Source organism: Rattus norvegicus, chromosome 15 (genome assembly GCF_021556685.1).
Source record: "Rattus norvegicus strain SHRSP/BbbUtx chromosome 15, alternate assembly SHRSP_T2T, whole genome shotgun sequence".
In the NCBI taxonomy this organism is placed as follows: Eukaryota; Metazoa; Chordata; class Mammalia; order Rodentia; family Muridae; genus Rattus; species Rattus norvegicus.
The window spans coordinates 104,375,054-104,402,811 of record NC_141548.1 but is presented as its reverse complement, the minus strand read 5'-3'; the positions used below and the strand labels follow the sequence as shown (position 1 = coordinate 104,402,811).

General features: G+C 47.4%; 1 protein-coding gene across 51 annotated transcripts in view; it reads left to right on the top strand.

Moving 5' to 3' along the window:
• The window catches only part of Dock9 (dedicator of cytokinesis 9), a 264,999-nt gene that overhangs the window by 101,735 nt on the left and 135,506 nt on the right, over positions 1 to 27,758 (top strand). For all 51 annotated transcript variants that reach the window (NM_001105759.3, XM_087585062.1, XM_087585049.1 and 48 more), the window contains 3 exon segments: positions 6,281 to 6,397; positions 20,592 to 20,681; positions 26,975 to 27,057. In NM_001105759.3, coding sequence (NP_001099229.2) covers positions 6,281 to 6,397; positions 20,592 to 20,681; positions 26,975 to 27,057 — 290 coding nt within the window.

Genomic DNA, 27,758 nt, shown 5'->3' with positions numbered 1-27,758 from the left:
GAGACTGCTCCACACAGGACCTGAGTTGGATCCCCAGCACCCATGCTCCCAACCCCCTGTAACTCCAGCTCCAGGGCAGGCATCTGGACTCTGCAGACGCCGGCACTCATGGGCACGCACATGTGAGTGTGGACAGGGACACTCACACACACCTACTTTAGTTTCCCATCTTACACATGCTAATGAGCACTCTAGAGAAGACTCTGGGCTACTGAATGACAGTGGGATTGTGCCATGGTTGTTGTGATCTCAGAGGTTTGTTGGTTTTGTTTTGAGACAAGGTCTCACTGTGTAGTCCAGGCCAGCCTGAAACTCCAGTCTCAGTCTTGAAAGCAGGGTTGAAGGTGTGTTGGCATGCTGACAGTTTCTGTTCTTAATGCCGTGGGCAGTGGACAGAGGAACGCATCTCTCATTCGGTGATGGGAGGTCAGTGTCCCCTGCTGGAAGGTGTGTGTGTGCGTGCGTGCGTGTGTGCGTGCGTGTGTGTGTGTGTGTGTGTGTGTGTCCCCTGCTGGAAGGTGTGTGTGTGTGTGTGTGTGTCCCCTGCTGGAAGGTGTGTGTGCGTGTGTGTTTGTGTGTGTGTGTGTGTGTGTGTGTCCTGCTGGAAGGGGTGTGTGTGTCTGTGTCTGTGTGTCTGTGTGTGTGCTGTGTCCCCTACTGGAAGGTGTGTGTGTGTGTGTGTGTGTGTGTGTCCTGCTGGAAGGGGTGTGTGTGTCTGTGTCTGTGTGTCTGTGTGTGTGCTGTGTCCCCTACTGGAAGGTGTGTGTGTGTGTGTGTGTGTGTGTGTCCTGCTGGAAGGGGTGTGTGTGTGTGTGTGTGTGTTTGTGTGTCCCCTGCTGGAAGGGGTGTGTGTGTGTCCCCTGCTGGAAGGTGTGTGTGTGTGTGTGCGTGTGTGTGTGTGTGTGTGTGTCCTGCTGGAAGGGGTGTGTGTGTGTGTGTGTGTGTGTGTTTGTGTGTCCCCTGCTGGAAGGGGTGTGTGTGTGTGTGTGTGTGTGTGTGTGTCTGTGTCTGTGTGTGTGCTGTGTCCCCTACTGGAAGGTGTGTGTGTGTGTGTGTGTGTGTGTGTGTGTTTGTGTGTCCCCTGCTGGAAGGGGTGTGTGTGTGTGTGTGTGTGTGTGTGTCTGTGTCTGTGTGTGTGCTGTGTCCCCTACTGGAAGGTGTGTGTGTGTGTGTGTGTGTGTGTGTGTTTGTGTGTCCCCTGCTGGAAGGGGTGTGTGTGTGTCTGTGTGTGTGTCTGTGTCTGTGTGTCTGTGTGCGTGTGTGTGTGTGCGCGTGCGTGTGTGCGTGCGTGTGTGTCTGTGTGTGTGTGTCTGTGTGTGTGTGTGTGTCTGTGTGTGTGTGTGTCTGTGTGTCTGTGTGTCCTGCTGGAAGGGGTGTGCGTGTGTGTGTCTGTGTGTGTGTGTGTGTGTGTGTGTGTGTGTGTGTGTGTCTGTATGTCTGTATGTCTGTTCCCTGCTGGAAGTTGTGTGTGTGTCTGTGTGTGTGTGTCTGTGTGTCTGTGTGTCAGTCCCCGTGCTTCTCCTGCCTGTGGCCTCTTGCAGCCCATCTTCTCCTAGCCTCATTTGCATACTTTAGACTGGAGGTGAGCGTCCCAGGTTGAGCAGCCCCTGGCCTGCATCTTAGAGAGGAGACTGAGAACAAAGCAGAGCAAGGCCTCCTCATTAGGAGCCATTCCTTTGGATTCCAGTGTCTCCCCCTGGTTCAGAGGAAGCTGGCTCACACTCTTAATCCTCAAGCCTTGGTTCACAGTTTCACTGTCCGCCTCAGGCTTTGCAGGAATCCTCAGGTATTTTCACCCTCACATTGGATTCCCAGTAACCTGGCCTGTCTGTGTCTTCCAGTCTCGTGCGGCACAGCCCTGCCCTCACCTCTCCTCCCCCACCCCTCAGTCCACTGTTTGGAGCAGCCGGTTGTTCTGTCCTCCTTAAACCCAAGGACAACCTGTCGTAAGTTGATGGAGCTGAATTCTTTAGCTTCCTCTTGGGCTTGGCGCTGGGACCAGCTTCTTGTTTTGTTTTGTTAACTTTCCATTGATTCTTTGTGAATCTCACATCATGCACCCCAATCCCATTCATTTCCCAAAAAGAAAAAGTCTGTACTGTATGACAGGGTGTGTGTCCCACAGTACACCCTTTTGTTCAGTCTTTACTTGCAAATGTTCACTGCAGTGAGTCACTGGTCTGGTTTGAGGCCTCTGGCTTCGCTTCTCTATCAACACTGGATGGTCACTGGGACCCCTCTTGGATATCCTGAGGTTGTGTGCCATGGAGATCCTGCAGCTTCCGGTCTGTAGTCTTGGCCCCTTCACAAGCTCCAGCAGTTTATAGGTGGGATTGAGGTTGGGATGGGCCAACTCATAGAGCCCTGCGTCTGTCTGGTCCTGGGTGGTACTGGACTGGTCAGCCATCTGGGTGGACTGGACTGGTCAGCCCGCCACCTCTTCCACACCCACACCTCCAGCACTGCCCAGCCTCTGACTGAGTGCCACAGTCAGTAAAGGGCAGAGTGAGTTAGCTCTCCTGCTCCCATGCCCTCGGAGCTGGCTCACCTGCGCTCACACCAGTAGGGAGGTGCAGGGCCCGCTCTGCCAAGTGTTCGAGCCTGGGAGGGGCAGGGCCAGCTCTGCAGCTCTCTTGACCTCAAGGGCTGGCTCTCCTATTGAGAAGGCAGCATCTCTCCCTTGTGCTACCACCCCAGCAGAGGAGTGGCAGGGCCAGCTCTCCCACACTCATACCCTGAGGGCCAGCTCCCTGAAACCCCTGAAACCAGGGCCAGCTCTACTGTGCTTCGTGGGTGAGGTGCAGGTCTGGTTCTTCTGAGTACTATAGCTGTTGAGGGTCAGGGTCACCGTTCCTGTTCTCACGTCATCTGGGGACCAACTCTCCCAGGATGCTCAGGAGAGGGGTGGGTCCAGCTCTGTACGGCCCTTAGACATCAACACAGCCTTAGGTGGCAGCCTAGACCAGAGACACCTGCCTGGCCTTTGGTAGTAACAGACCCCTGCTGCTGCAGGGCCATGCACACAGACATGGCCCTGGGGCAGCACAGGCCAGGACCTCACCATGGCCGTAGGAGGTATCCCAGCTCCTCACATCAGGCTGTTCCTTCCTGCCCCCAAGTCTCCAGTTCTGCCTGTCTTCACTGTGCCCACATCCTTGTTTCTCTTCCATCTCTCCTCCATCTACTTGCTCACAGAGGCACCGGGCGGGGCCTCTGGGGTTGTCTCTGAGTGCAGTGCCCTCCCTCCATGTGGACCAGGCTTGGGTCATCCCAGGCTGGTTCCCTGTCTAGGCCTCGTGATGCTGGGCCGGGGGTCAACCAACCTGTATTCATACCACATCCTGCTCTAATTTTCTGAGCCTTAGGTGGCCCCAGATTCATTTGCACCTCTGCACAATGCACCCTGGAGTCCACCCTTAAGCTCAGCTGACTCGTTCTATTCCAGCAGCTTCCTCAGGAAGCACCATGTTGTGGGTGCCTCATTCATCCCCGACAGTGAATGAGGTGGTTCTCTACCATGCCAGGCCAGATCTAGGTTCAGGAGAGGCAGCTAACAGATGCCTTAGCTTTCAGGGAGATAGATAACCTCACTGGACCAGGTCAGGTTTGCTGTCGGGTCAGAAGCCCCATCCCAGGTCTCTACCACCATCTTGTCTCTCTGGCCGTGAACGCTTCTGGGCAGAGATTACATCCTCCTCACCTCCCTGTCCCAAAGGCCTGGCATGGTGCACACAGCAGGGATACAGCTTGATAATAGTGTGTGCACACCAGAAAGGGAGCCTGCTGGTTCTCCATGCTCACCCTAATGGCAGGAAACAAGGAGTCCTCAGACCCAGCAACTTAAGGAAGTTGGAGGTAGCAGTCAATAAGCAGGAGTCCTGTGTGTGTGGACCTACAGCGTAGGAGGGTTCCCGAGTTTGTTAGCCCCTGGCTCAGAAGCGCAGCCTGCCTTGTCCCCATCTCCAGCAGATGTCTTGGAAACAGACCGGAGTTTCATGAAACTTCATCTCAGTGGTTTAATAGCTTTCGTCCTCATGAAGAGAAGTCAAGCAAAGTCCTAAATTCTTCATGAGCAGGAATGGTGAACTTCTCATTTCGCAGAGAGAGCCCATCAAGACTTGCCGCTTCCTCTGTCTGCTATTTTAAGAAGTGGTATTCAGGATCTCACGTGTAACTGAGACAGAAGAAATGTTTAGAACTCCACAGGAAGTCCTTGTGGCTGGGGGAAGAACACAGTGAGACCACTCTGTTCATTTTTGTGACTTGCTCTTCCCTTAACCCTGCAAGACCTTGTATTGGGCTGTAAGTGAATAATTTTGTGGGTGATCACTCTCAGGATCATCTGACTTCCAGAGGCATCCCAGTTCCCTGGTACCGGGAAGCCTTCCTGGTTTGGTCACCTTTGGGCCTCTGGTCCAAGCAGGCACGTGCTGGAGGGAGGGGTCCAGAAGGCCCAGAAGATCAGTTAGTGGCAGGGCACGGAGGTGCCGCTCTCCTCGAGTCCATGCACAGTAGAGATGTTTCTGCATTGGCAGCTACAGCATTCACTACCTCAGAAAAGCCATCATTTCCTGTCCGTGGCTAGCCTGTGTTCACATGGTCCACTGAAGTGAGGAACACTTCTCCAGGCCATTCTGACCCCACAGCCCTTGAGTCAGGCCATTCCTGTGAGACTACTTGGATACCAGACATATCTTCTATCCTTGGTGAGGAAACCGTTTGTAAGCAGTGGGCCTTCCAGACCCTAGCAGTATTCACTCCATCTTGCCTGGATAAACGACACACACCAGACCACTTACCGGCCTTCTTCTGATTGACAGCCTGCTGCCCTGGTGGAGTTACTCTAACAGGAGAGGCTCTCTGGGCACCTCGCTCCCCTCCCCACCCACACCCCTTGTGTTCTCAGCCCTCCCTGGCACAAACGGTATCAGTACTCAGTTCAGCTGATAATGTGAGCACCTCTTTATATTAGCTCTGGGCTCAGCTCTGGATAGCAGTGTCATCTCTATTATGGTTTTCTCTCTTTAGGCCTTTTGTCTTTCTGTCCTTCTGTCTTTCTACATGTTCCTACCATTGCTGACTGGTTGTTTCACATGTCCCTAGTCAGTGGAGGGAGAGAATTATCTGTGAGCATATGGGTAGAGTCAAGCATATATGGAGCAGTCACTCAAAGGGAGAAAGGACATGCTGTGCAAGCAGTGATGGAAGTGACTTTATAATAGCAAGGAACATTTAGTGTGTGCTGTGCTCTGCCAGACTCAGCCTTTGCTGTGCATTAACTCCGCGGACCCAACAGCAGTCGCTGACCACTGTGCTCCCGTCCCCTCTTCCCACCATCTGGCCTTCAGTGTGATTGACACCTGTACAGCAGCAGACCTGGGTTCTGTGAGGGGCCAAGTGTATAGAGGGTAAGGCATCATGAGGAGGACACTGTGGTGGCAGGAACATGAAGCAGCTGGTCACCCTGAGCCTACAGTCAGGAAACCCTGGGAGATGAATTAATCACTCTGCCTCCATACTCTTTCTAATGTCTGCAACTCCAGCTCGTAGGACCGCACTGTCTTCATGTTTGAAACGGCTGAAAATCCCACCAGAGTGCAGGTTTCTCTGCTGCTTAAACAATGGCATAAGCATCACTCTGGCTGGACAGGGCAACATGACAGCTCTCTCCCCTCTGAAAAACACTTTTTCTCTCATTCTGTTCCTTTTTTAAAGTGAAAAGTTGAGAAATATTAGTGTCTAGATGCATAAAGTTCTCTCACTTAAGAAGGCAGTTTTCTCACGTAAGCCATGATAACTACTAAGAAGCCATCCGTGGCTTGGGGCCACAATGCAGCATTGAGGCTGGCCTGGAGTTACAATGTGAAATTGTCTCACACAAACAAGACCGTGTACCTAAGAGCATTTCAGTGAGAGCATTTCTTCAGTGAGAGCATTTCTTCAGTGAGAGCATTTCTTCAGTGAGAGCATTTCTTCAGTGAGAGCATTTCAGTGAGAGCATTTCTTCAGTGAGAGCATTTCTTCAGTGAGAGCATTTCTTCAGTGAGAGCATTTCTTCAGTGAGAGCATTTCAGTGAGAGCATTTCTTCAGTGAGAGCATTTCTTCAGTGAGAGCATTTCTTCAGTGAGAGCATTTCTTCAGTGAGAGCATTTCTTCAGTGAGAGCATTTCAGTGAGAGCATTTCTTCAGTGAGAGCATTTCTTCAGTGAGAGCATTTCTTCAGTGAGAGCATTTCTTCAGTGAGAGCATTTCAGTGATGTGGCTTCCTTGGTTTTCCAGGCAAAGCCAAAGCTGATTGAGCCACTTGACTACGAAAATGTCATCGTGCAGAAGAAGACCCAGATCCTGAATGACTGTCTGCGGGAGATGCTCCTCTTCCCTTACGATGACTTCCAGGTCAGTGACTGTCACTATCAATAGATCTGTGTTGGTGTGGGACCTTGGAAAATACTGTGGTATAGATTTGATCAGACACCCTTTTCTACATATTGAATGACTGTTTGGTGAATTTATGATTTTAAAGATGGGAATAGAGCCAGTCCTAGTGGCACAGGTCTCTGCATTCCTAGCTACTTGGGGAACAGACGTAGGAGGATCCCATGTTCAAGGACTAACTAAGGCACAGAATGACTTCAAAGCCACCCTGAACCCTATCTCTAAATAAAAAGTAGAAAGAGGACTGGGGGTGCAGACCAACAGGCTTACCTAGTATGTATGGTGGATGGCATGTATGATGGGTAGTGTGCTTACCTGCATGTATGGTAGGTGGTGTGCTTACCTGCATGCATGATGGGTAGTGTGCTTACCTGCATGTATGGCAGGTGGTGTGCTTACCTGCATGCATGATGGGTAGTGTGCTTACCTTCATGCATGATGGGTAGTGTGCTTACCTGCATATATGATGGGTAGTGTGCTTACCTGCATGTATGGTAGGTGGTGTGCTTACCTGCATGCATGATGGGTAGTGTGCTTACCTGCATGTAGGCAGGTGGTGTGCTTACCTGCATATATGATGGGTAGTGTGCTTACCTGCATATATGATGGGTAGTGGGTTTAAAAGAAAAGCTGTATGATTGTGTACCTTATGATGACATCATATTTTAGAGGGATTAATTTTTCTTGTTAAAAATAAATACATATATGTTTATATATGTATATATGTATGCATGTATATTATATTCTGGGGTAACTTAGAGGGTACAAGTGCCTCTTATGTCTTAGATAATTTTTTTTAGATTTTTGAATCAAATTTTTTGATTAACCCAGGGCGCCAGATCTACCACCGAGGTGCACACCTGCAAGCCTAGTGTGCTGTTTTTTAAACCAGGTATTCTAGAATCTGCTGGGGAGCAGCAGAGCTTTGCCATGTATCCTTTAGGATGACAAATTTGGATTCTGCCATGAAAAGCCCTGAATTGCAGGTTCCCAGAGAAAAGGGCCGAGAGGCAGGAGCAGCGTTATGAAGTCGGTCCCAGTAGCAGGACTTGGTATCTTTCCTTGGAGGGAAGCAGAAACACTCAGGAAGGTCCTGCCTCCCCTGCTGTCTGATGGCTTTCAGCCTACAGCTATATGACAGGCAGGAAGCCTTGAGGTTATTAAGGAGCAAGGTAAACTATCTCCCTAGTGACCCAGGACCACTGCGGTCTGCTCAGAGGTTCTCAGTGCTGTTCTGTATTCTCCACAGTTTCCTCAGAGAAAGGCGAAGGTTGTCGGAAGCTTCATAGGCCCCCCAGAGTGTGTTTATTGGTGTTAAGGAGTAAATTTGTTATTTAGTCTTACAACCAAGAATGAAAAGCTATATTTATAGACATGAAAAAAGTTACTTAAGAGAAAAAACAAAAACCAGCATTAGTGTCTTGTGTCATCTTCCCCCCAGGGACAAAGGACCCAGGTATTCAAACAACATAGAGTCAAAAGATTACAATTTGGAGAAAATCTGCGCACCTCTCTCTCCCAAAAACGTTTCTGTAATATTCTAAGGGACAAAGAGCCTCACCGTCCCCATTCTGGCCAGGAATCAATGAACAAGTATTGCTTTCTGTTTCAGGGAAATTGTTCCAAAGTAGAAGGAGTTTGAATGTCAGTCGTGGCCCACGTCCTGGCAGTAGTGGTGGGTCACAGCTGACTTTTGGCACTGTTCTCATAGAGACTGCCACTTTGTCCCTGGAGAGACATTTATACCATGCTTTCTTGTTGATCTGTCACAGTGATGATATCAACTGTCTAATTACAGTGTAGTTCATGACTTAGCAGTGCCACAGATTCCTCCTGTCTCCATTTTGATAGAGTAGAAGCATCCTAATAACTCTTTCTAGAGGCATTGTAAACACAGTTGGTCAGGGAAAAGCAGCCTTTCTCATACAGAGAGGGGACGACAAGCTTAGGAAAGGGGTTAGACAGTGAATACGGTGAGTACGGTGTACGAGAATGCAACGGTAGCCTTTGATGAGCAGCAGCAATCAACTCTTAAAGTAATAGAACTCGGCATAGATGTCTGCCAACTATGTACAAATGGTCATACACACACATAGACATTGTGCTGCCTTTGCGTGTTTCCAAGTGGGTAAGCTGACATTGAGACCCTAGGTATAATTTTATATTGTCATAGTGCACGAAAGGCAGTAAATATTGGAAAGGATATTTGGAGGCAGCTAATGGGTCCCCACTCACATTTCATAAAAGTTAGGGTTCGGGGTTGGGTTAGCTCAGTGGTAGAGCGCTTGCCTAGGAAGCGCAAGGCCCTGGGTTCGGTCCCCAGCTCCGAAAAAAAGAAAAAAAAAGTTAGGGTTCGGTGTCTAGTGTAAGCTGTGGGTATATGGGAAAGAAGAGTGTTTACTCTGCCTCTGAGTATGTACCTGAAAGTCGTGAGTACAGAGATACAGAGATGACTAGGATGCCCATAGCTCCTGGAAGAGGAAGAGGATCTCTGTCCACAGATGAGTGAATAAAGCAACAAGGTGTCACAGTGTTTACTTGTGGGGAAGGAGATGCTTATGGGCATGTACCACCACACCCAGCTATACCACATTCTTTAAAAGGGTTGTGGCTATAGGATTTCTAGCTAAACATGGAGGTACAGTGGTCAATCATGGGACTGCGTGCAACATCAGGGTGTCATTCATGCAGGATGTTAGTTTATATTCAAAAACAAGAAGAATCCACTGTGGGATATTAGTGTGTGGGATAACGTTTCTATGGTACATTTTGTTTTGTTTCATATCTTGTTTTGGGGATGGTATCATGTTTGTTTGTTTTGAGACAGGGTCTCAAGTATTCCAGACTGACCTCAAACTTGCTATGTAACCAAGAATGCAAGAGAATTTAAGGTGCAAGTGAGGATAGAAGGGATCGATGATTCTAGGAGGTGTTCAGATTTAGGACAATCCTCCTCTGGGGAAAGGTGGCCACTCCATTCTCTGTCAGTAACATCCAGTTTCTATCCCCATCTCCTGTCCCCCCACCCCTTCCCAGTTCTTTTCCTCTTATAAGTACACACAACCCATAATGCTCTACAAACCAGTAACCTGAGGAGGAAGCCGAGTGCCAGGACTTACAAAGGCCTGGAGGTTCCTGATCTCATTTCCCATCTACCCTTTGGAAAAGAAACCATTTCAACACTTTTTCCCTAGGTGCATGTGCTTGTGTGTGTGTGTGTGTGTGTGTGTGTGTGTGTGTGTGTGTGTGTGTGTGTGTCTGTGTCTCTGTGTGTGTGTGTCTGTGTGTGTGTGTGTGTGTGTGTGTGTGTGTGTGTGTGTGTGTGTGTGTACATTTTTCAATAAAGTAATCTTGGGACTTTGTTTTTAACTTTTTACTAAAAATGTCCTTAGTGTAAAATCCTTGCAATTTTGTGAGCTATAATTCACTGCCCAACCCAACAGTGCAGCTTTCTGTGAACATTGTGGGATATTAGTTCATGTCTGGGGCTGGACCTACCTGGGAAATCTAGAGTTTCTGAATCAGCATTAGGCAGGCCTTTAGGGATACAAGCATTTCATTCTGCTCAAGTATGAGAAGTGACTACGTTTTAACCACTTAACAAGGAGGCAGCGGTGGCTTCTCTGACAGTCTCTCGGCTGTGCACCTGGGTTGAAAGTGTGTATTTAACCTAATACCTGAAACCTGCATGAGGGGCCCAGCTTTGCCTGGTGCTTAGGGCCACACATAGAGAACAGAACCCTGATTTCACACTACTGAACACCAAGGAGAGGAGAACGAGTGTATCGTGGGTGCTCATAAGAAGCAGGAGGTTTTTTGTTTTCCTTTTTTAAAAAAGACTTCTTAAGGAGTTCATTTCAAAGATTTATTTATTTATTTTATGTATGTGAGTACACCGTAGCTGTCTTCAGACACACTAGAAGAGGGCATCAGATCCCCATTACAGATGGTTGTGAGCCACCATGTGGTTGCTGGGAATTGAACTCAGGACCTCTGGAAGAGCAGCCCAGTGCTCTTAACCACTGAGCCATCTCTCCAGCCCAAGAAGCAGGAGGTTTAACACATGCTTGTCATCATATAAATCACATCCCATGAGACCCTAGCCTACAAATATGAAGTTCAGAGTCCAGCTGGGTATCCAGTGCTAGCAGCCTGGGAACCCAAGAGATGTCAGGGTTAACAGTAAAGGACAGACTATCACTGCAGGCACCCAGAGCCTTGGTGAGAACCATGCTTATGACAGAGGAGGAACAGACACAGAAGGTCAGGCTGTGCCGCAGGGACCCAGGCTGGGGTGTTTATAGCTAGAGCTGCTAGCCTAGCATGTGTTAGCGTGCACACACACACACACCACACCACAGGTTGATCTTAGCTCCATAAAAACAAAACAAAACCACAGGGGAGATGTCCTTTAGGAGCCATCCTCACTTCACTCTTGGTTCTGTCCATTGCCGAGTGAGCGGTCGGGCTCAAGGATGGAAACTTGAGGGTCACAAGTGGCTAGGGAGAGAGACACCACTCCCACTGCCCCATTCCCAGACAGTCACTGGAAGGTGACAGCACCTCAGAGAGTCCTCAGGAATGAACTTTCCTCGGCCTCCGTGGGGCTCATCCTCTCTAGTGCTGTCTGTAACTCAGTCTTTTATTGATGTGTTGGATTTCTTGGTGTTGTAGAATTATCTTTAAATTCTTGATACAGTGTGTTTGTGTATGTGTCTGTGGTTTTCAGTGTAAGCACCAGCGGAGGCTAGAAGTGTAGCATTCCCCCAAGCTGCAGGTAGGTGGTTTTGAGCTGTGACAGGAATGTTGGTGACTGAATGGGAATTCTGCTGGAACAGAATTGTAACCTCTGAGCCAGCTCAGCCCTGGGGAACTTTTTCTTTGTTTTTGTTTTTAACACGATTTTATTGTTTTGTAAATTGTTTATGCATGTGTATGCTCTTGTCTGAGAAGGCCAGAGGAGACCGTTGGGTCCCTGGAGCTAGAGTGACAGTTGTTAGTAATCTTCCAGGAATTGAACTCTGCAAAGAGCACGTGAGTTCTTAACCACTGAGCCATTTCTCCTGCTCCTCTTTGGGAGTTTAAACTTTCCTCAGAAACTAAATGAAATTCTTTGGGCCCCTTTCTTGTCCCAAGCTTATCCATTTCCTTAATTACAGATGAATTAAACATGGAGACGGGGGGCATGCACATGAGTGTGTATGTGTGTGTGCATGTATGTTGGGCCAGCATCTGCGGATGGCATTGTCAGAAATGAACAGAATCTTGAGTTACTGAATGACCTGGACAGGAGCTTTGAGGTGCAGTGTGGGAGTGCCCTCCACCATGTGGGTTTCTACTCGAGCTTGGTGCTGGGGCCTCTCATGAGCAGCTCCTGTGCTCGGAGACAAATGGCTCCTCCAGATCCTTGGAAAGATCCCAGAGTCCTCTGCTGCTGTGGTTTCAGTGTTGCACTACATCCAAAAAAAAAAAAAAAATGCTTAACGTACAGAGCAATCCAGCCACATTGCATTTCCAGCAGACGTCAAAGGGGGAGAGACACACAAGACACCATGCATTGGCCTCGGGCTTGGGGTGGGGGTGGGGGCAGGGGTGGTCGGGAGCCATCCTGGTAATAGACAGTAAGTTGAAACTGGAGATAACTTTAAAACATTGATGTGGGTGCTGCATTCCTTTGGGCTGGCTGAACATATTAATAATTAAAAAATCAAGCCAGGGCTTTTTGTGTGAGAAGGCAGTGGGGGCTGGGCCAGTGTCTTCTGGGTGGCCTGGGGGTGCTTTGTGCTCCTGTCCCTCTCTTCCCCTGGTTACTGTGCACCTAGCAGGTGATGTCCTTTTCAATGCAGATTGAAGACCAGGTGTGCAGAGGTCTGAAGGGATAATTCTATAAATAAAGCCAAAATGATGACAAGGCTGGAATGCTGTGTAACAGATTGCTAGGCGGACTCTGCAAAGACGGTCACAGTCTTTGGGTGTGGTGTCACATTCCTATAATCTCAGCCCTTGGGAGTGGAGACAAAAGGAGCTAGAGCTCAAGGCTAGCCTTGGCTACCTAGTGAGTTTGAGGTCAGCCTAGGTTACATAAGACCTTGCCTCCTAGAAAGCTCTTGCTGCTGCTCTCTGACCCAGTGTCTCAGTAGTGGCTGAGGCAAGGCCACCCCACCCTGGGTTGTCTGCTTGGTATCCCACCTCCCTTCCACTGGGAAAGCAGCCACACTCCCTCTCCTGCCTGTCCTTGGTGTCTGTTTCTGCCTGAGAGAGACCAATCCCAGCTTTCTGCTCCTGGATCAGAGGAGACAAATACTTGGTCACTATCCCTGCAGCTGGCTCAGGTTACAGCCTGCCCCTTCTCCAGAATCTCTGCTTTAGTTCATTGTTCTCAGGTCCCTGGGGAAAGGGTGGGCCTTTTGTTTCAGGCTTTTAATTAAAATCGCAGAAAACGTGATTTATGTGCCCAGTGGATATACATGCTCCCCACCAGGAATCAGGAGTATTTTTAAATAGTTGAAGGCCATCATGAAGTGATTAGTGAATAGTCAGCCCTGTGTGAAGGGAGAGGTTTGGAAAAATCAAGATGCCACAACTGTGTGCCCATGGCAGTAGTGTTTATCTTAATCTGTGTGGTAAAAAGTAAGTCAAAGCAAAGTCGATTCTTGTTTTTGTTTTTGTTTTTGTTCTTTTTTTCTTTCCTTGTCTGCTTTCTCACGGTTCAGTTGCTAGGACTCAGCTTGGGAAGGAGTGGGGCTCAGAGTTCCATGTTCACAGAACAGAGGATTTCTGAGCCACTGAGGGAACTGGAGGTCCTAGAAGGCCTGATTGTGTGTGTGTGTGTGTGTGTGTGTGTGTGTGTGTGTGTGTGTGTGTGTCCGTCCAGGCTTTCCCCAGAATTACACAGCCAGCCAAGCAAAGGTGAACCTCCAGGGTTCCAAAGCCTTCCCAGTGTCCCTTCTCAGATTCCACAACCTGAAGATTAATGAAATGTCAGACCTCACCTTTCTCATCCTTGGAAACTTGAGCTTCTTGGCGGGTTAGGGGGTAAGGGGTTCAAGGTCACGTGTGAATTAGACTCCTTCATCATCCCCCTTGGGGTGTGGACTTGGGTTGGTTTAAAAATGGGGAGCTGAGTTTAAGCTCAGAAGACAGGAGTGCAGCAGGTCCTGGGGCAGTAAGGGCAGGGCATTGCCAGGTAAGGCACCTGTTGCCTCTCTATGTCCCGTTCCCCTCCCACCTCCCCAACAAAGCTGGCCCAAATAGCCCAGAAGTTTCTAATGCTGACCTTGTAGCTCAGGGGTGTCAGAGTATTTGGAGGGAATCATGTCAATCAACAGATAAATTCTTAAAGTAAAAAGAATCCACTTGAGTTTCTAAGTTTCAGGCCAGACTGGGAAATAGGTGTATGTTTTACTTTTCTTGTTAGGGTCTGGGACCATGAGAAGTTTGTCTTGGGGGTCCCAGCTATACACATGCCCTTCACAGTGCCTCAGAGGGGCCATGCGCTGCCTTCTCTTCTGTTTCAGCTACTGCAGTGGTTCTGTGGGCTTCTTCATGAGACTCTTGTCTGTCCCTGGACAAGGTAACTAAGGATTTCTGTGTGTCAAAGGCTGCCAGTATTTAACCTAAGGAACTATACGAGAGCTCCTGGTTCCAGAAGCTGGGACGTTTTCTTCTCAGTTGCATTTGAACTTGGAGGTTTCCATCTCAGTGGCTCTTGAAGATGCTAACCATGCTTTGCTGTGGTCATCGCATGACAACCACAGTCCGTAGTATGAAACCCCTGTCCCCCTTCATATTGAGGTTTCCTCAGTAGGATAGAGATGTGATTGGGTCCCCAGACTCTCTGTCTGTGGGTTCAAAAATCAGGCTGAAAACACTCAGAGAAAAGAAGGGTGTGTGAGCCTGCTGCTCTCTAAACGGCATAGCATTCAGCTCTTCAGACCGCCTGGTGTTGGAGGAGGTGTTTGAAGTAATGAGAGGCAGTTGATAACTACACAGGGGAGTAAGCATGGGCTGCATGCACAACCCACCTAGGATAAGGGACCTGGGCATCTCTGGGTGACACAGACGCCCTGGACCCAGTCCCTCAAGGTCCCTGAAGGATAACCGTAGTTTATTTCTAAACTTAAAGAGTGGGGCTGGCCATTGTATAAACTACTTTATACGTTATAAACTACCTTACATTTGTATAACTGTGCTGGGCATTCCCTTTAACCTCTACAGATTCCCCAGAGGAGCAGTGATCATCCCCTTTGCTATAGATGAGGAAAAAAAAACTGTGAAAGATTAGGTAATTTGCAAAATGTTACCGAGCAAAAAAGAGGAAAAAACAGTCAGCGGGGCTGCTGTTCTTTGCCATTTTTGCTGTTGATTTTTGGAAATAGGACCCAGGCCCAGCCTCTGGCCGGGATAATAATCACAATGGATAGAAATAAGGCTCCATGCTCTGCATGGCTGTGCACACCTTTAGTCTCAGCAGCACTCAGACTGAGGCAAGATCATGAGCTAAGGGCCTCCGTGTGGAGTATTAGCAATTCCAGGCCAGCCTGTCTATGGTAAAAGCTCTCCACACAACCCACAGAATCATACAGTACTGGAAAGAAACTGCACCCATTGTTCCAGGGCCCAGGTGCTCACTGAGTGTAACTCTTAGGAGACCGTCTTGGACTTCTTTATAAACCTAATAAATGAAACTATAGAAATTTAACATTAATTAGTTTGTCATAGACTAGACTATCGTCTGAATGTGACCTTTAATACACAAAATCTATAGAGAGGTTAAAATAGAACATTTGTTTGTGCTATAGCCATCCCTCATCAATTTCTGTAATGGATCAGAGAGCTTTTGTCTTAAGAGGAAAAGCCTCTTATGCAAGTAATGGATGGTGATTGGCAGTTGCCCTTTTCCATCCCCATTGACTGTTTTATCTGTTCATTCTTGAAACATTCACAGGTAGGAAGAGATGTCTCTTGGCCTCAGAGAAAAGGCATGGAGAGTGGTGGATAATGGAATCAGCTGTTAAAACAAGTCTCAGGGACGCTGTTATAAGGCCAAAAATTTATAGGGTCAAATAACAGCTTTTCGGGTCTGTAGACAAGATTTTGACTAATGTGGCCAGCATTAGTCAGACTGAAGGGAATTGACACTCATTTGACGACTCCACAAGAAAAGCAAAATACTACTTTATTGAAGTGCGTTGGAAAGTATGGTAAAAAGTCTGTGTTGCTGTTGACTTTGCATCTTTTCCCAGCGGGAAGGTTGAAATGGGAAGCACGTTATAAACAAGCAGATTACTGTGGCTGGATTTCAGTGAAGACTGTGAGGGCTGGAGAGCTTGGGACACTAATGGTGCCCACCCCATTGGTGACAAGTCACCAGGCCCCCAGGGGCTCTAACCTGATGCTCTTACTATGCAGGCCCTGTTCTTTCTGTACTTGGAAGTCAGTTGGAGTTCAAAGGCAGTTTTCGACAGAACAAATACTTTTTTTTCTAGAATCTCTGTACGTAATCTCATGTATCCCAGGCTTGTGGAGCTTGCTATGTATTGGAAGGCGACCTTGAATTTTTGACTCTCCCTACCTCCACCTTCCAAGTGCCAGGACTATAGGCATGTGCACCTGGGCCCAGATTATATGGTGCTGGAGCAAATCCAGGGCTTTGTGCATACTAGGTGAGCACTCTAAAGAGCGACATTCCCTATCCAGTCCTAACTTTTTAACAAAGCTAGTCTTACGTGGTTTTGCTCTGTCACCATCACCAGCGTTATCTCTCCCATTTGTTCTGAGTACAATGTGAACTAATCCTTCACAGTTTCAACATCTTTCTTAAGATACACTTTGTTTGATACCATTGTCTTCTGTTGGATTAAGACCTTCTGCTCTTTTCTTATGTTGTCCTGGAATTCAGTGATCTTCTCTGAGTGCCTTTCTAGATGGAGTACTAATTATACTATAAGCTTATTTCTTCCTCCTCCTCCTCCATCAGACTGTACTATAAACTTATTTCCTCCTCCTTCATCAGACTCAGTAAGAGTGGCAGATATGTTTTATTAAATGTTGTATCCTATTAGATCCATATCTGGAGGAAGGTCAGGACCCAGACAAGATTTGGATAGATAAGTAATTATTTATGCTGAGTTTTTAAATGATTGGTAGAATGTTTTTCATCTCAGCTTACCCTTGGGATCTGGCCGATATTTATTTATTTATTTATTTATTTATTTATTTATTTATTTATGTTCTTTTTTTTCGGAGCTGGGGACCGAACCCAGGGCCTTGCGCTTCCTAGGTAAGCGCTCTACCACTGAGCTAAATCCCCAGCCCCCGATATTTATTTCTTACCTTGATTACTTTAGGGTGCTGATTGAGCAGAAGGTGACTGTAGGAACCAGGTCCTTAATGCTCTGTATGACTAGTACAGCATTTCAGAGCTGTACTGTAGAGCTGCGCCTGCAATCTCACAATCAGGATGAATAACCAAGCAAGCCTAGCAACTAAAGCAGTAGTGGATTATTTCTCACAGTTCGGAATCCAGTCCAGGCTCAGCTCAGTGGTTCTTCTGCTATAGCTTTTACCTAGGGAGGTCGCATCTAAAATGGCCTCCCCACTCATGTGGTGTATCAGCCTTGGGAGAGTGAGCTGTTTTTCTCCATATAATATGGACTTTCTCACAGCCATCTGATATTGTTTCTCAAGGAAGAATTTTTAGAAACATTCTTTGAGAATTTTGTTACAGTATACAATGTATCCTGGTCATATTCACCCTTGCTTCTGCCCTAAATCTTCCTACCTTCAGCCCCATCCCACTCCAACTTCATGCCCATATAACCCATATAACCACGGAGTTCAGTTGGAGCACAGTTTGTGCTGCTTGAACCTGCATGGATGTGGGACCATTCACTGGGGTGTGATCACCCAACGAGGACCTACACCCCTAAAGAAAGCTGATTAACCCAGAGCCTCCAGCACTAACCAACTCTCAGTGACTCTTCGGCTAGAGATGGAACTATGAGCCCTCCTCTCTCCATGCTAGAATGCCAGCTGGTTGGGTCTTATGTGCACTGTAACTTCATGAGGGCACTGATCATGTCATTCCCCTTCAGTCAGCCCTGGCTCCAACAGCCTCTCTGCTCCCTCCTCCTGCTCCCTCCTCCACTGTGATCCTCGACTCTTCCGGTGGGTGTACTATATACATCCCATTCCTGGCTGACAGTGTTCACAGCCACATGTGTGTCTGACACATATCATAGACATGTGCTCTTTGCCCTTTGACAATGGAGTTTCTATGTGAACCAGTGTCCACCACATGAAGTTGAGGTCTGACAGGTGCAAAGACAGAATTCTTCATATGGTGCTCAGCTTAGCTTAGGAAGAGGAAGGGGGTGTAATTGCCTTCCTAAAGGCTGCCTTTGGCATGTGCGCAGTGACTTCTGCACTTTGTTAGTCCAGCCTGTTTTCAAAGGAAGAGGAAATAGGCCTCACCTGTGGTCTTGGAGCAGCATGTCTACAGTGAAGCCCAGCCACCCGAAGCCTTCATTAGAGGAGATCTCAAAAGGATACAATGTAGCTCAAGAAATACTAAAAAATAGCACATGCTAGTTAGTGCTGAAGAAGCCATCTGACATGGGTTTGTTGTATGCTTGTTTTTGAATGAAGTCCCTAGAGGGTGAAAACATTTGCATCTGGGCAGAGTGTAGTTGGTCAAAATCAGTTAGGAATTGGTCACAATGACTGATATGTAAATGCAAATTTGAATCAAGTCAGTCTCTCTCTCTCTCTCTCTCTCTCTCTCTCTCTCTCACACACACACACACACACACACACACACACACACACACACATTCTGTCTCTGTCTCTTGGAGACACTGCTCTGGTATGTGTCTGACTTTGAACATACAGCAATCCTCCTGCCCTAGCCTTCCAGAATTATACATGAGAATAACTGTGTCTGGATTTAAGTCTCTCTCTGTTGATTGAAAGTTGTTTTCTTTTCCAGATGAGAACATACACACACAGCAATCCTTCATCTAAAAAACAAAATCTAAAAGACCCACTGGCAGTTATTTTTCTCACCCAAGAAGGGTGTTAGGGGAAAATGTCACATAATGACAGGTTCTTGTGTTCATAATTCTAGTGTGAAATTTTTTGCAACAAATTTTCTTTCTTCCTTGTGTTCCAATGAGAAATGGGCTGTTTGTCGAAGGTCTCACATGTGTAGTTAGCTTTTTAAGATGTAGGAAGAGCCAAGTTAAATCAAGGGAAGGAAACTGTGTAAGGACACAGCATGTGCCCCATTTGAGATGCACAGGCTTCGATGGGCAGTTTTCTCTGTCATGATCATGGCTGGCTCAGAAAAGGTTTGGCAGTCTGGGTAGACATGATCTTGTGTTGAGGCTTTTTGAAGTGCTTGTACCTCTTTCCTGTGTATATGATCATATATTTCTGTAGCATTCCTTGGAAATGATTTTGCAACCAAGGTCACAATTTGTTTGAAATATTTTCTATAAACAGAGACCCTGGGTTTTAGACGCTCCCTGGAGGCAGAGTGGATGAAGGATTCACATGCACAGGGCTGGGGTGGAGGATGGGGAGATACAAATGTCGCTTTCGATAGTAAGGAAGCCACCGTCTGCACATGGCTTTAAGTCGTCCCCCAAAGCCTGGCATGGGACAAACAAGTGCAGGGGGAGCACCTTGGAAAAGACCGCCCAGAGCAAGACCTGGAAATCTGAAACTTAGGGACAGGACAGCCAATAGCATCAGGTGACAGATAGGGTTGCAAGAAACTACACAGCAGAAGGAGCAGTCCACAGAGCAGTGAGCTGCCCACAGTGCAGAGAGCCTCTGCCAGCTGCTCCTCCATCTTTTGCAATTAATCTCCAGATTAAATGATCAACTAATATGGAAAAAAACAAACTCAGGAGTTTTCAAGCAAAGAAGTACAAATGGCCAATAAATACATTTTTTTAAAAAAGTGTAAGGTGCTCACCAAGGGAAACAAAAACCAATGAGGTTGAGATTCCATCTCACCCCGGTCAGAGTGGCTATCATTAAGAAAACAAAAATTAGGGGCAGGAGAAAGGGTGACGAGCTCTTGCTGCCCTCGTACAGGACCCGGTTTTGATTCCCAGCACCCATGTGGAAGCTCACAGCCATCTGCAACCCGAGCTTCAGGGTTTCGATGCTTTCTGACCTCTGCAGGCACCAGGTATGCATTTGGTGCACATACATGTATACAGGCAAGACACCCAAGCACACAGAATACAACAGAAGAAAGTAAGCAGCAAGCGGTGGTGATGCTTTGGGGGAGAAATGGACCCATGTTCAGTGTTGCTAGGACTGAGTTAGAGCAGTCACTGTGGAAGTCTGCATGGAGGCTGCTTGGAAATCAAAAACTAGACCTTCCCCCAGCATCTGGCTGCTTCCGTCCTGGGGGTTTGTATGTAGGGTAACTGAGGTCTGTAAACTGCAGAGATGCCTGAAGTCTCTGCTCGAAACAGCCAGTTTCCAGATCAGCCTGGGCAAATGAGGAAACTGTGCTGCAGTTCACAGTGGAGTATTCTGCAGCCATGACGCACAACGGCACCGTGTTTTCACAAATATGGAGCTCTTGGTGGTAAGAGAAGAAAGCCAGACTCGGGAAACAAATGTCTGTCACACCTTTTCTGCCATAGAAATCTCTGAGGTGTTCTGTTGTTGTTCGGTAGTTTGCTTTTTTAAAGAGTCTGGGAAGAGAGGCTAGCGGGAGAAAGGACAAGAGAGGGTCACAGAGATGTCAGTAAACATGGACGCAGGACGTAGTATGTACGTATGGAGATGGCATAATGAGACCCGTTATGTGCAGTCAATGTGTAATGCTAATACAATTTAAAATGTTGTAAGCCTGGAATCTCCTGAAGCAAGAAGGCTGTGATCTTCAGGGGCAAGGAGGGGCTCTTGGTCTAAAGACTCATTTAATAATTAGTGGTGACTGAGCCTGCACTGCTACCTAGACCAGGTGTGGACACTTCAGAATGTCAAAGCATTTGCTGTAAGTGACCTCTGTCCTCACTGCAGGGGAGATTGGAGGAATTTTGCAGGCTCTGGCCTTGTTGCAGGGCCATCAACTGCACCATTAGCCTGACCTTAAGTCCTCACCAGGTCTTCTCTGTTCTGTTCACAGACGGCCATCCTGAGGCGGCAGGGGCGCTACGTACGTTCCACGGTCCCTGCAAATGCAGAGGAGGAAGCACAGAGCCTGTTTGTCACCGAGGTGAGTTTTTTATTTCCTCTGCATCGTGGACATTGCAAAGACATTTCTTTCCACTCCCCCTTTCCTTGCATCTCGTTACTTTTCTGAATAGTATCAAAGAGGTAGCGATGGTTCTATGATGAGAAGTTGTCAGCGTCGAATGGGTGGGAGTGTCGGGAGAGCGCCTTTGTAATTCTCAGATATCGATTTCTCCAGAGTTTAACTTGTGGGCGTAGACTGAAGAATAACTCTTAAATGGGAATGCCATTGCCTGCTTTGTCATCAATACTGCCTGTCATGGCGGATCCATGAGTTCATTATGGGCTCATTGGCCTCACTGGTACGTCTGTCTCTGCAAGTTAAGTCAGGGCTAGAGCCAGGTGCAGCCACATCCCACTATCCCTGACCCACGTGTGGCGCCATTACCAGTGATGGGAGGCTTTCATTCCCTGTAGTGTTTCTCTATTCGTCCTGCTATGTGCAGGTAGAAGAAACTCATTAGTTGCTGCAATTTTGTTTCTTGAAATGGTTCTTTTTTAGAAATGAGTTTTTGGGCCAGCAAGATGAGGAGAGGGCCAACTGCACAGTCTGGCCTCTGACCTTCTCACATGTGCCCTCTACGTTACAGTGTTTTGTTTTACTTGAGATTTTGGAAAAAGATAAGTCTGGGTATAAACGTTTAAAGCAGTGTTGTTACTCTGCCTCGTTTCCTTCTCTACCACATTAGTAACCTTAATTCTAGACACACACTAGGCATGTTGATGTAGGCTCGCACACACACTATACCTGTTAATATAGATTTATACACATACACTAGATATGGTTATACAGAATTTTACACACACGCACACACACACACACACACACACACTGGGTAGGTTTATAGGTTCACACACACACTAGGCATGTTTATATAGGCTTACACGCACACTAGTTGTATTTATTCAGGCTTACACACACACTGGGTGTGTCTATACAGGCTTACACACACACCAGGTATGTTTATACAGATTTACACACACTAGATATGCTTATGTAGGTTTACCACTCATAGGTATGTCTATACAGGATTACACGTACACACTGGGTATGTTTATATAAGCTTACACATACACACTGGGAATGTTTATATAGGCATAGACTCTTTTAAAAGGCAAGCTGTAGCAAAATCTGGCCTGCAGCCTATTTTACATGACTAAAGTTTATTAGTACATGACCTTGCCCATCTGTTTACGTATTGGGCTGCAGTCATAATAAAACTAACTTGCAGTAGAGATCCTGTGACCCTGAGAGCTGGTGGTGTTATGACTGCATGGACCCCTGCAGAATGCTTGTTAACTTCTGTCTTAGAGCATGTGGCAAAATTATTACTCATTCGCCCAACTCCTTAAAAAGGCAGGGCAGGGGGTTGGTGTGTGTAAGATTTGGTTTTTTAAATTGTTTCTTCAGATTTATTTATTTCTTTTATGTTCATGAGTGTTAACTTGCATGTGTACATGTGTATTATGTTCATGCCTGGTGCCCATGGAAACCAGAGGAGGGTGTTGGATTCCCTGGAACTGGAGCTATGGGTGGTTATGAACTATGACGTGGGTGCTAAGAACTGAACCCAGGTCTTCTGCAAGAGTAACATGTGTTCTTAGCAGTTGAGCCACCTCTCTAGCCCAGGTTATTTTAATGTTGTGTGTATGTGTGTTTGCCTGCATGTGTACATATATGCCATGTGTGTACAGTGCCAGCCGAGACCAGGAGAAGGCATCAGGTACCATGGAACTGGTCCTGAGCCATCGTGTAGATGCTGGAAATAGAACCCAGGTCCTCTGCATGAGTACCCAGTGCACTTAGCCCTGGACCATCTCTCTAGCCGCTCATCTGCATGAGTACCCAGTGCACTTAGCCCTGGACCATCTCTCTAGCCGCTCATCTGCATGAGTACCCAGTGCACTTAGCCCTGGACCATCTCTCTAGCCGCTCATCTGCATGAGTACCCAGTGCACTTAGCCCTGGACCATCTCTCTAGCCGCTCATCTGCATGAGTACCCAGTGCACTTAGCCCTGGACCATCTCTCTAGCCGCTCATCTGCATGAGTATCCAGTGCACTTAGCCCTGGACCATCTCTCTAGCCGCTCATCTGCATGAGTACCCAGTGCACTTAGCCCTGGACCATCTCTCTAGCCACTCATCTGCATGAGTACCCAGTGCACTTAGCCCTGGACCATCTCTCTAGCCACTCATCTGCATGAGTACCCAGTGCACTTAGCCCTGGACCATCTCTCTAGCCGCTCATCTGCATGAGTACCCAGTGCACTTAGCCCTGGACCATCTCTCTAGCCGCTCATCTGCATGAGTACCCAGTGCACTTAGCCCTTGACCATCTCTCTAGCCACTCAGTGTTTAATCCCTGCAGGTTAAGCAATCTGTGCTTCATCCTGAGCTGCTAGAGCCCATGTGACTGAACTGTGTTAGGCTTCTGCCATCTGCTCTCCACCCTTTTGCATGGAGGGACAATGAACTTGTAAAACAAACTGCCTTGGTGAGCCTCTCACTGTAATGCCAAATTCTTGTCCAGGTTCCCAAGTTTGAAAGGTAAATTAGGTACTGGATTCCATCCCTACCCATTTGGACACACAGTTCCCTTGTTAGATCACTGATGGGGTCTGTTGTGCCTAAGACTTTCTGGAGCCACACGGGGTGGGGCTTGCTCTGTTTGGTGCATCAGCCTTGGGATTTAGGCAGTGCCCACAACTAGACAGGCAACAGCACTTTTGAATGAGGCTGAGGTAATTTGGCATACTTGATGCTTTTTTTTGTAGTTTCTTGTAATTTTACTCTCTCTCTCTCTCTCTCTCTGTGTGTGTGTGTGTGTGTGTGTGTGTGTGTGTGTGTGTACACAAATGTGTACCACAGTTTACAAATGGAGGTCCAAAGATAGCTTGCAAGACCTATTCACTTCTACCATGGGGCTTCAGAGGGGTGAACTCAGGTTATCAGGCTTGGAGCCCGGTCCTTTACCACTGAGTCCTTATTACACAGTTCCATATATTTAAATATTTATAATTCCCCATTTTGCTTAAGACTGTGAACACATAGGTATTCCAGTATTTCATTCGTGAAAATATCAGTATTTCTTTCGTGAAAACATTCACCCCCTTTGCTTTTGTCTCTACCGCCTGCTTTTAGTTAGCCGGGTACGTGCTGTACCTCAGGACGTTCAGTGTCTTGTTAGAGGCTGGTGGTGCAGAGCAGTTCTCTATGCTCCAGCATCATGGTCAGATAAAGAGCATGGGCAGTCAGGCCCGCCGCTTACATGGGGTGGCTATGGGAAACCTGAACTGAGTGTGACTTCCAAACCCATTTGGTGGCTTTGGAATGTAAATGTGAATGTGGACACCGGATGCCCAGGTGCGAAAGTATTGCTGGAAACTGTGAACCGAGTTCCCAGGGATAAAGTAACACTCAAAAGTTCAGAGCTGCGGCAAAGGAGAATGCTCACCTCCCTGACTGACTCTGCTCCGCCCCTTCTCTCATTTTGTTTCACCTTCAAAAAGTATTCTAGAACACCCAAACTTCCTTCCATTTTCATCTTTTAAAGCAAAATGCTCACTGTGAAGCCTGGCATTAAAAAAAGGAAGAAAGGGCTGGAGAGATGGCTCAGTGGTTAGAGCACTGACTGCTCTTCCAGAGGTCCTGAGTTCAAGTCCCAGCAACCACATGGTGGCTCACAACCATCTGCAATGAGATCTGGTGCCCTCTTCTGGTGTGTCTGAAGACAGCTGCAGTGTACTCACATACATAAAATAAATAAACCTAGAAAAAAAAAAGGGAGAAAGCAAGCAAGCGCCCGTTGTTGTTTCTGTTCAGTTGGTTGGTGACTGCTCAGGTGGAGGCTGGGATGTAGACAAAACAATTGACGTCAGTGAAGTGGAGTAAGAATAGGAATCTTATTAAAAAATTATTCTGAGTCAAATTTTTCTGTTTTACAATCTTTATTATTATTGAGTAATTAGTTGATTTACTTACATCCTAATATCAGCCACTCTCTCGCCTAGAACCACCCCCCCATCCTCCCTCCATTTCCCTCCCCTTCTCCTGTGAGAAGGGGAGCCCCCCTACGTTCCCCCATCCCCAGCTCCTCAAGTCACTTTAGGACCAGACACATCCCCTGCCACTGAGGCAGACAAGGCCACACAGTTAGGGGAACAGAATCCATAGGCAGGTAACAGATTCAGGGACAGCCCCGTCTCCAGTTGTTAGGGACCCACATGACAACCAAGCTGCTCATCTGCTACTTATGTGTGTGGTGGGGGAGGGGTACGGGGTCCAGCCTGTGGGTGGTGGTTCAGTCTCAGGGGCTCCAGGTTAGTTGACTCTGTTGGTCTTCCTGTGGAGTTCCTATCCTCTTTTGGTCCCTCAGTCCTTCCCCCAACCCTTCCACAAGCGTCCCTGAGCTCCATCTAATGTTTGGCTGAGGGTCCCTGCATCTCTTTCCATCGGCTGCTGGGTGGGGCCTCTCAGAGGACAGTTATGCTGGGCTCCTCTCTGCAAGCACAACAGAGTATCATTAACAGTGTCAGATTGGTTCTTGTCCATGGGATGGGTCTCAATCTGAGCCAGTCATTGGTTGTTCATTCCCTCGGTCTGCTGTCTCTGTCCCTGTACATCTCGTAGGTGGGATGGGTCTAAGGTTTTGTGGGTGGGTTGGTGTCCTTATCTCTCCACTGGGAGACCTGCCTGGCCACAGAAGGTAGGCTCAGCCAGTTAAACACCCCCTCCCAAAAAAATTAGGTATGACACAAATACATCATTGTTGGTTTTACATGTTCCTTTTCTGTACCAGTTTTGCATATGTCAAGAGCTAACTAGAAGCTCACAGCCACCGAGGCAGATAGATGAAGGATACCCTGGTGGCCCTCTGTCAGGTAGTGAGGTAGTTCTGCTATAGTGTGTGAAACGTAGTGACACTAAAAGAAGCCTTAGCAATAGACTGAGTGCTCTGTACAGTACATATGCATGCTCATGTACACAGGCACGCACGTACACACATACATGCACACATGTACACACATGCATGTATATTTACACATGAACACACATGTACACATACATGCACACATACACTCACACATACACATGCATGCCCCCACACATGCACACTCACATGCTCCCACATGTGTGAATGCGCTCACAGACACACACACACACACACACACACACACACACACACACACACACGTGCACACAGGTAAAGAGGTCATGGAGCCATGTAAGTTGGAGGCTACATCTTTCCTGCTCATCATCTCACTTTATCACTTATGAATGTGAAGAAAACTGAGGACAAATTTAAATGATTATAGTTGCTAACAGCACCAGCTCTAATGTCAGGAAATGTCATGAAAGTGTCCTTGGGCTCACAGTGCTACTTTCTTTCGTGTCCTCGTAAAGAGACTATGGCCTTTTCTAAAGCCATGTGCTGGATGGCTCAGCAGGTAAAGGCACCTACCGCTAAGCCCGCTGACCTGACTCTGATCTTCTAGATCCACAGGGCAGGAGGAGAGAATCAGCTTTGTCAAGTTGTCCCCTGGCTTCTCCACGAGCACAGTAGCATGCCCTCTCCCCACACACAAATAGATAAACATATGCAACCGTCTTGGTAACTCCACTGCTGTAATGACGCCAGGACCAAGGTAGCTTATAAAGGACTGAGTCTACTGGGAGCTCACAGTTCAGAGGGTAAAGGCGTGGCCATCATGGCATGAACATGGTGGCAGGAGTGGTACCGAGGCAGTAACCGAGAACTTAAATCTCGATTCACAAGTATGAGCCTGAGCGTGAGATTTTGGCAATGGTGCAGGCTTTTCAAACGGCAGAGCTCTACCCCCTCCAGTGACACACCTCTTCTAACAAGGCCACACCTCTTAAGCCTTTCCAGACAGTTCCACCAGCTGGGGACCAAACATTTAAATATATGAGCCTGTTGGGGCATTCTCATCCTAACCAGCGCAGCAGCATAAAACACTTCTTAAAAAACAACTGATTGTAAGCCAGGGATAGCAACTGCTGCTTCAGTGTTACCATAAAAAGCCGCTGTCAGATTACTGATGTTGATAACTTGACACAGTGCCTCCAGAGGGTCATGTTGCACTGCTTCAAAGTCTTGTGTCTCACAGGAGACTCTGTAGGTAGAATTGTGATGTTCGATGACTGACAGCAGAACTTTGTATGTCTCTAGGGTCTCACTTCCCAAAGCTCCTCCTGTTCCCCAGAAGTCATCACCTGACTTTCTGTTTCTCTGTTTTTTGTAACCCTGCACCAGTGCATCAAAACCTACAACTCTGACTGGCACCTTGTGACCTATCACTATGAAGATTACTCAGGAGAGTTCCGACAGCTTCCAAAGTAAGTCGGCTGCCTGCTGGCTGTGTGGGAGGGGCTTCGGGCTCGCGTGTATGGCTTCACCCATGTAGTCAGAGTAATCGTGAGAGCGCTTGTAGACGAAATATGTGCATGGTACAGCTTTCGATCATAAGACCCAGTGTCACAGTCTGATCTGGCTAAGCAGGGGTAAGAACATATGGGTGACTCAATTCTGATCTGAAATTCTGTTTGGAGAACCAGAACGTTTTCACCAAGGTATATATAAAAGACAAGTATATTGAAATGTTCTGCAGTGCTGTTTTATGGTTATTAAATCGATCACTTTCACTATCATTTATTAATTGTATGAAGTAAGGGCTTTCATCGTGACATTTCCCCCATGTATGTAATGCTCTGATCATCTTCAGTCCCTGTGGCTGTGTTCTGTTCCTCCTCCCACTGTTCTGTTTCCTCTGCATTCAAGACCCACTTCCACTTCTGTGTGTGTCCACCTCCTCATTACTGTTGACACACTCAGTGTGTGTGCACCTGGGTCATAGCCACACTTGCATCCAAACATGCACCGTTCCTCTTGTCCTCATTCTCCCGTCCCTGTCCGTCCATCCTTATATCCTCATTCCTTTATGTCATTATGTATCTGCATAAAGTTCAAGGGGCACATATTCGAGAAAGCATGCACTTGTGTTTCTGAGACTAGAATAATTTCTGTAATGTATTTCCGG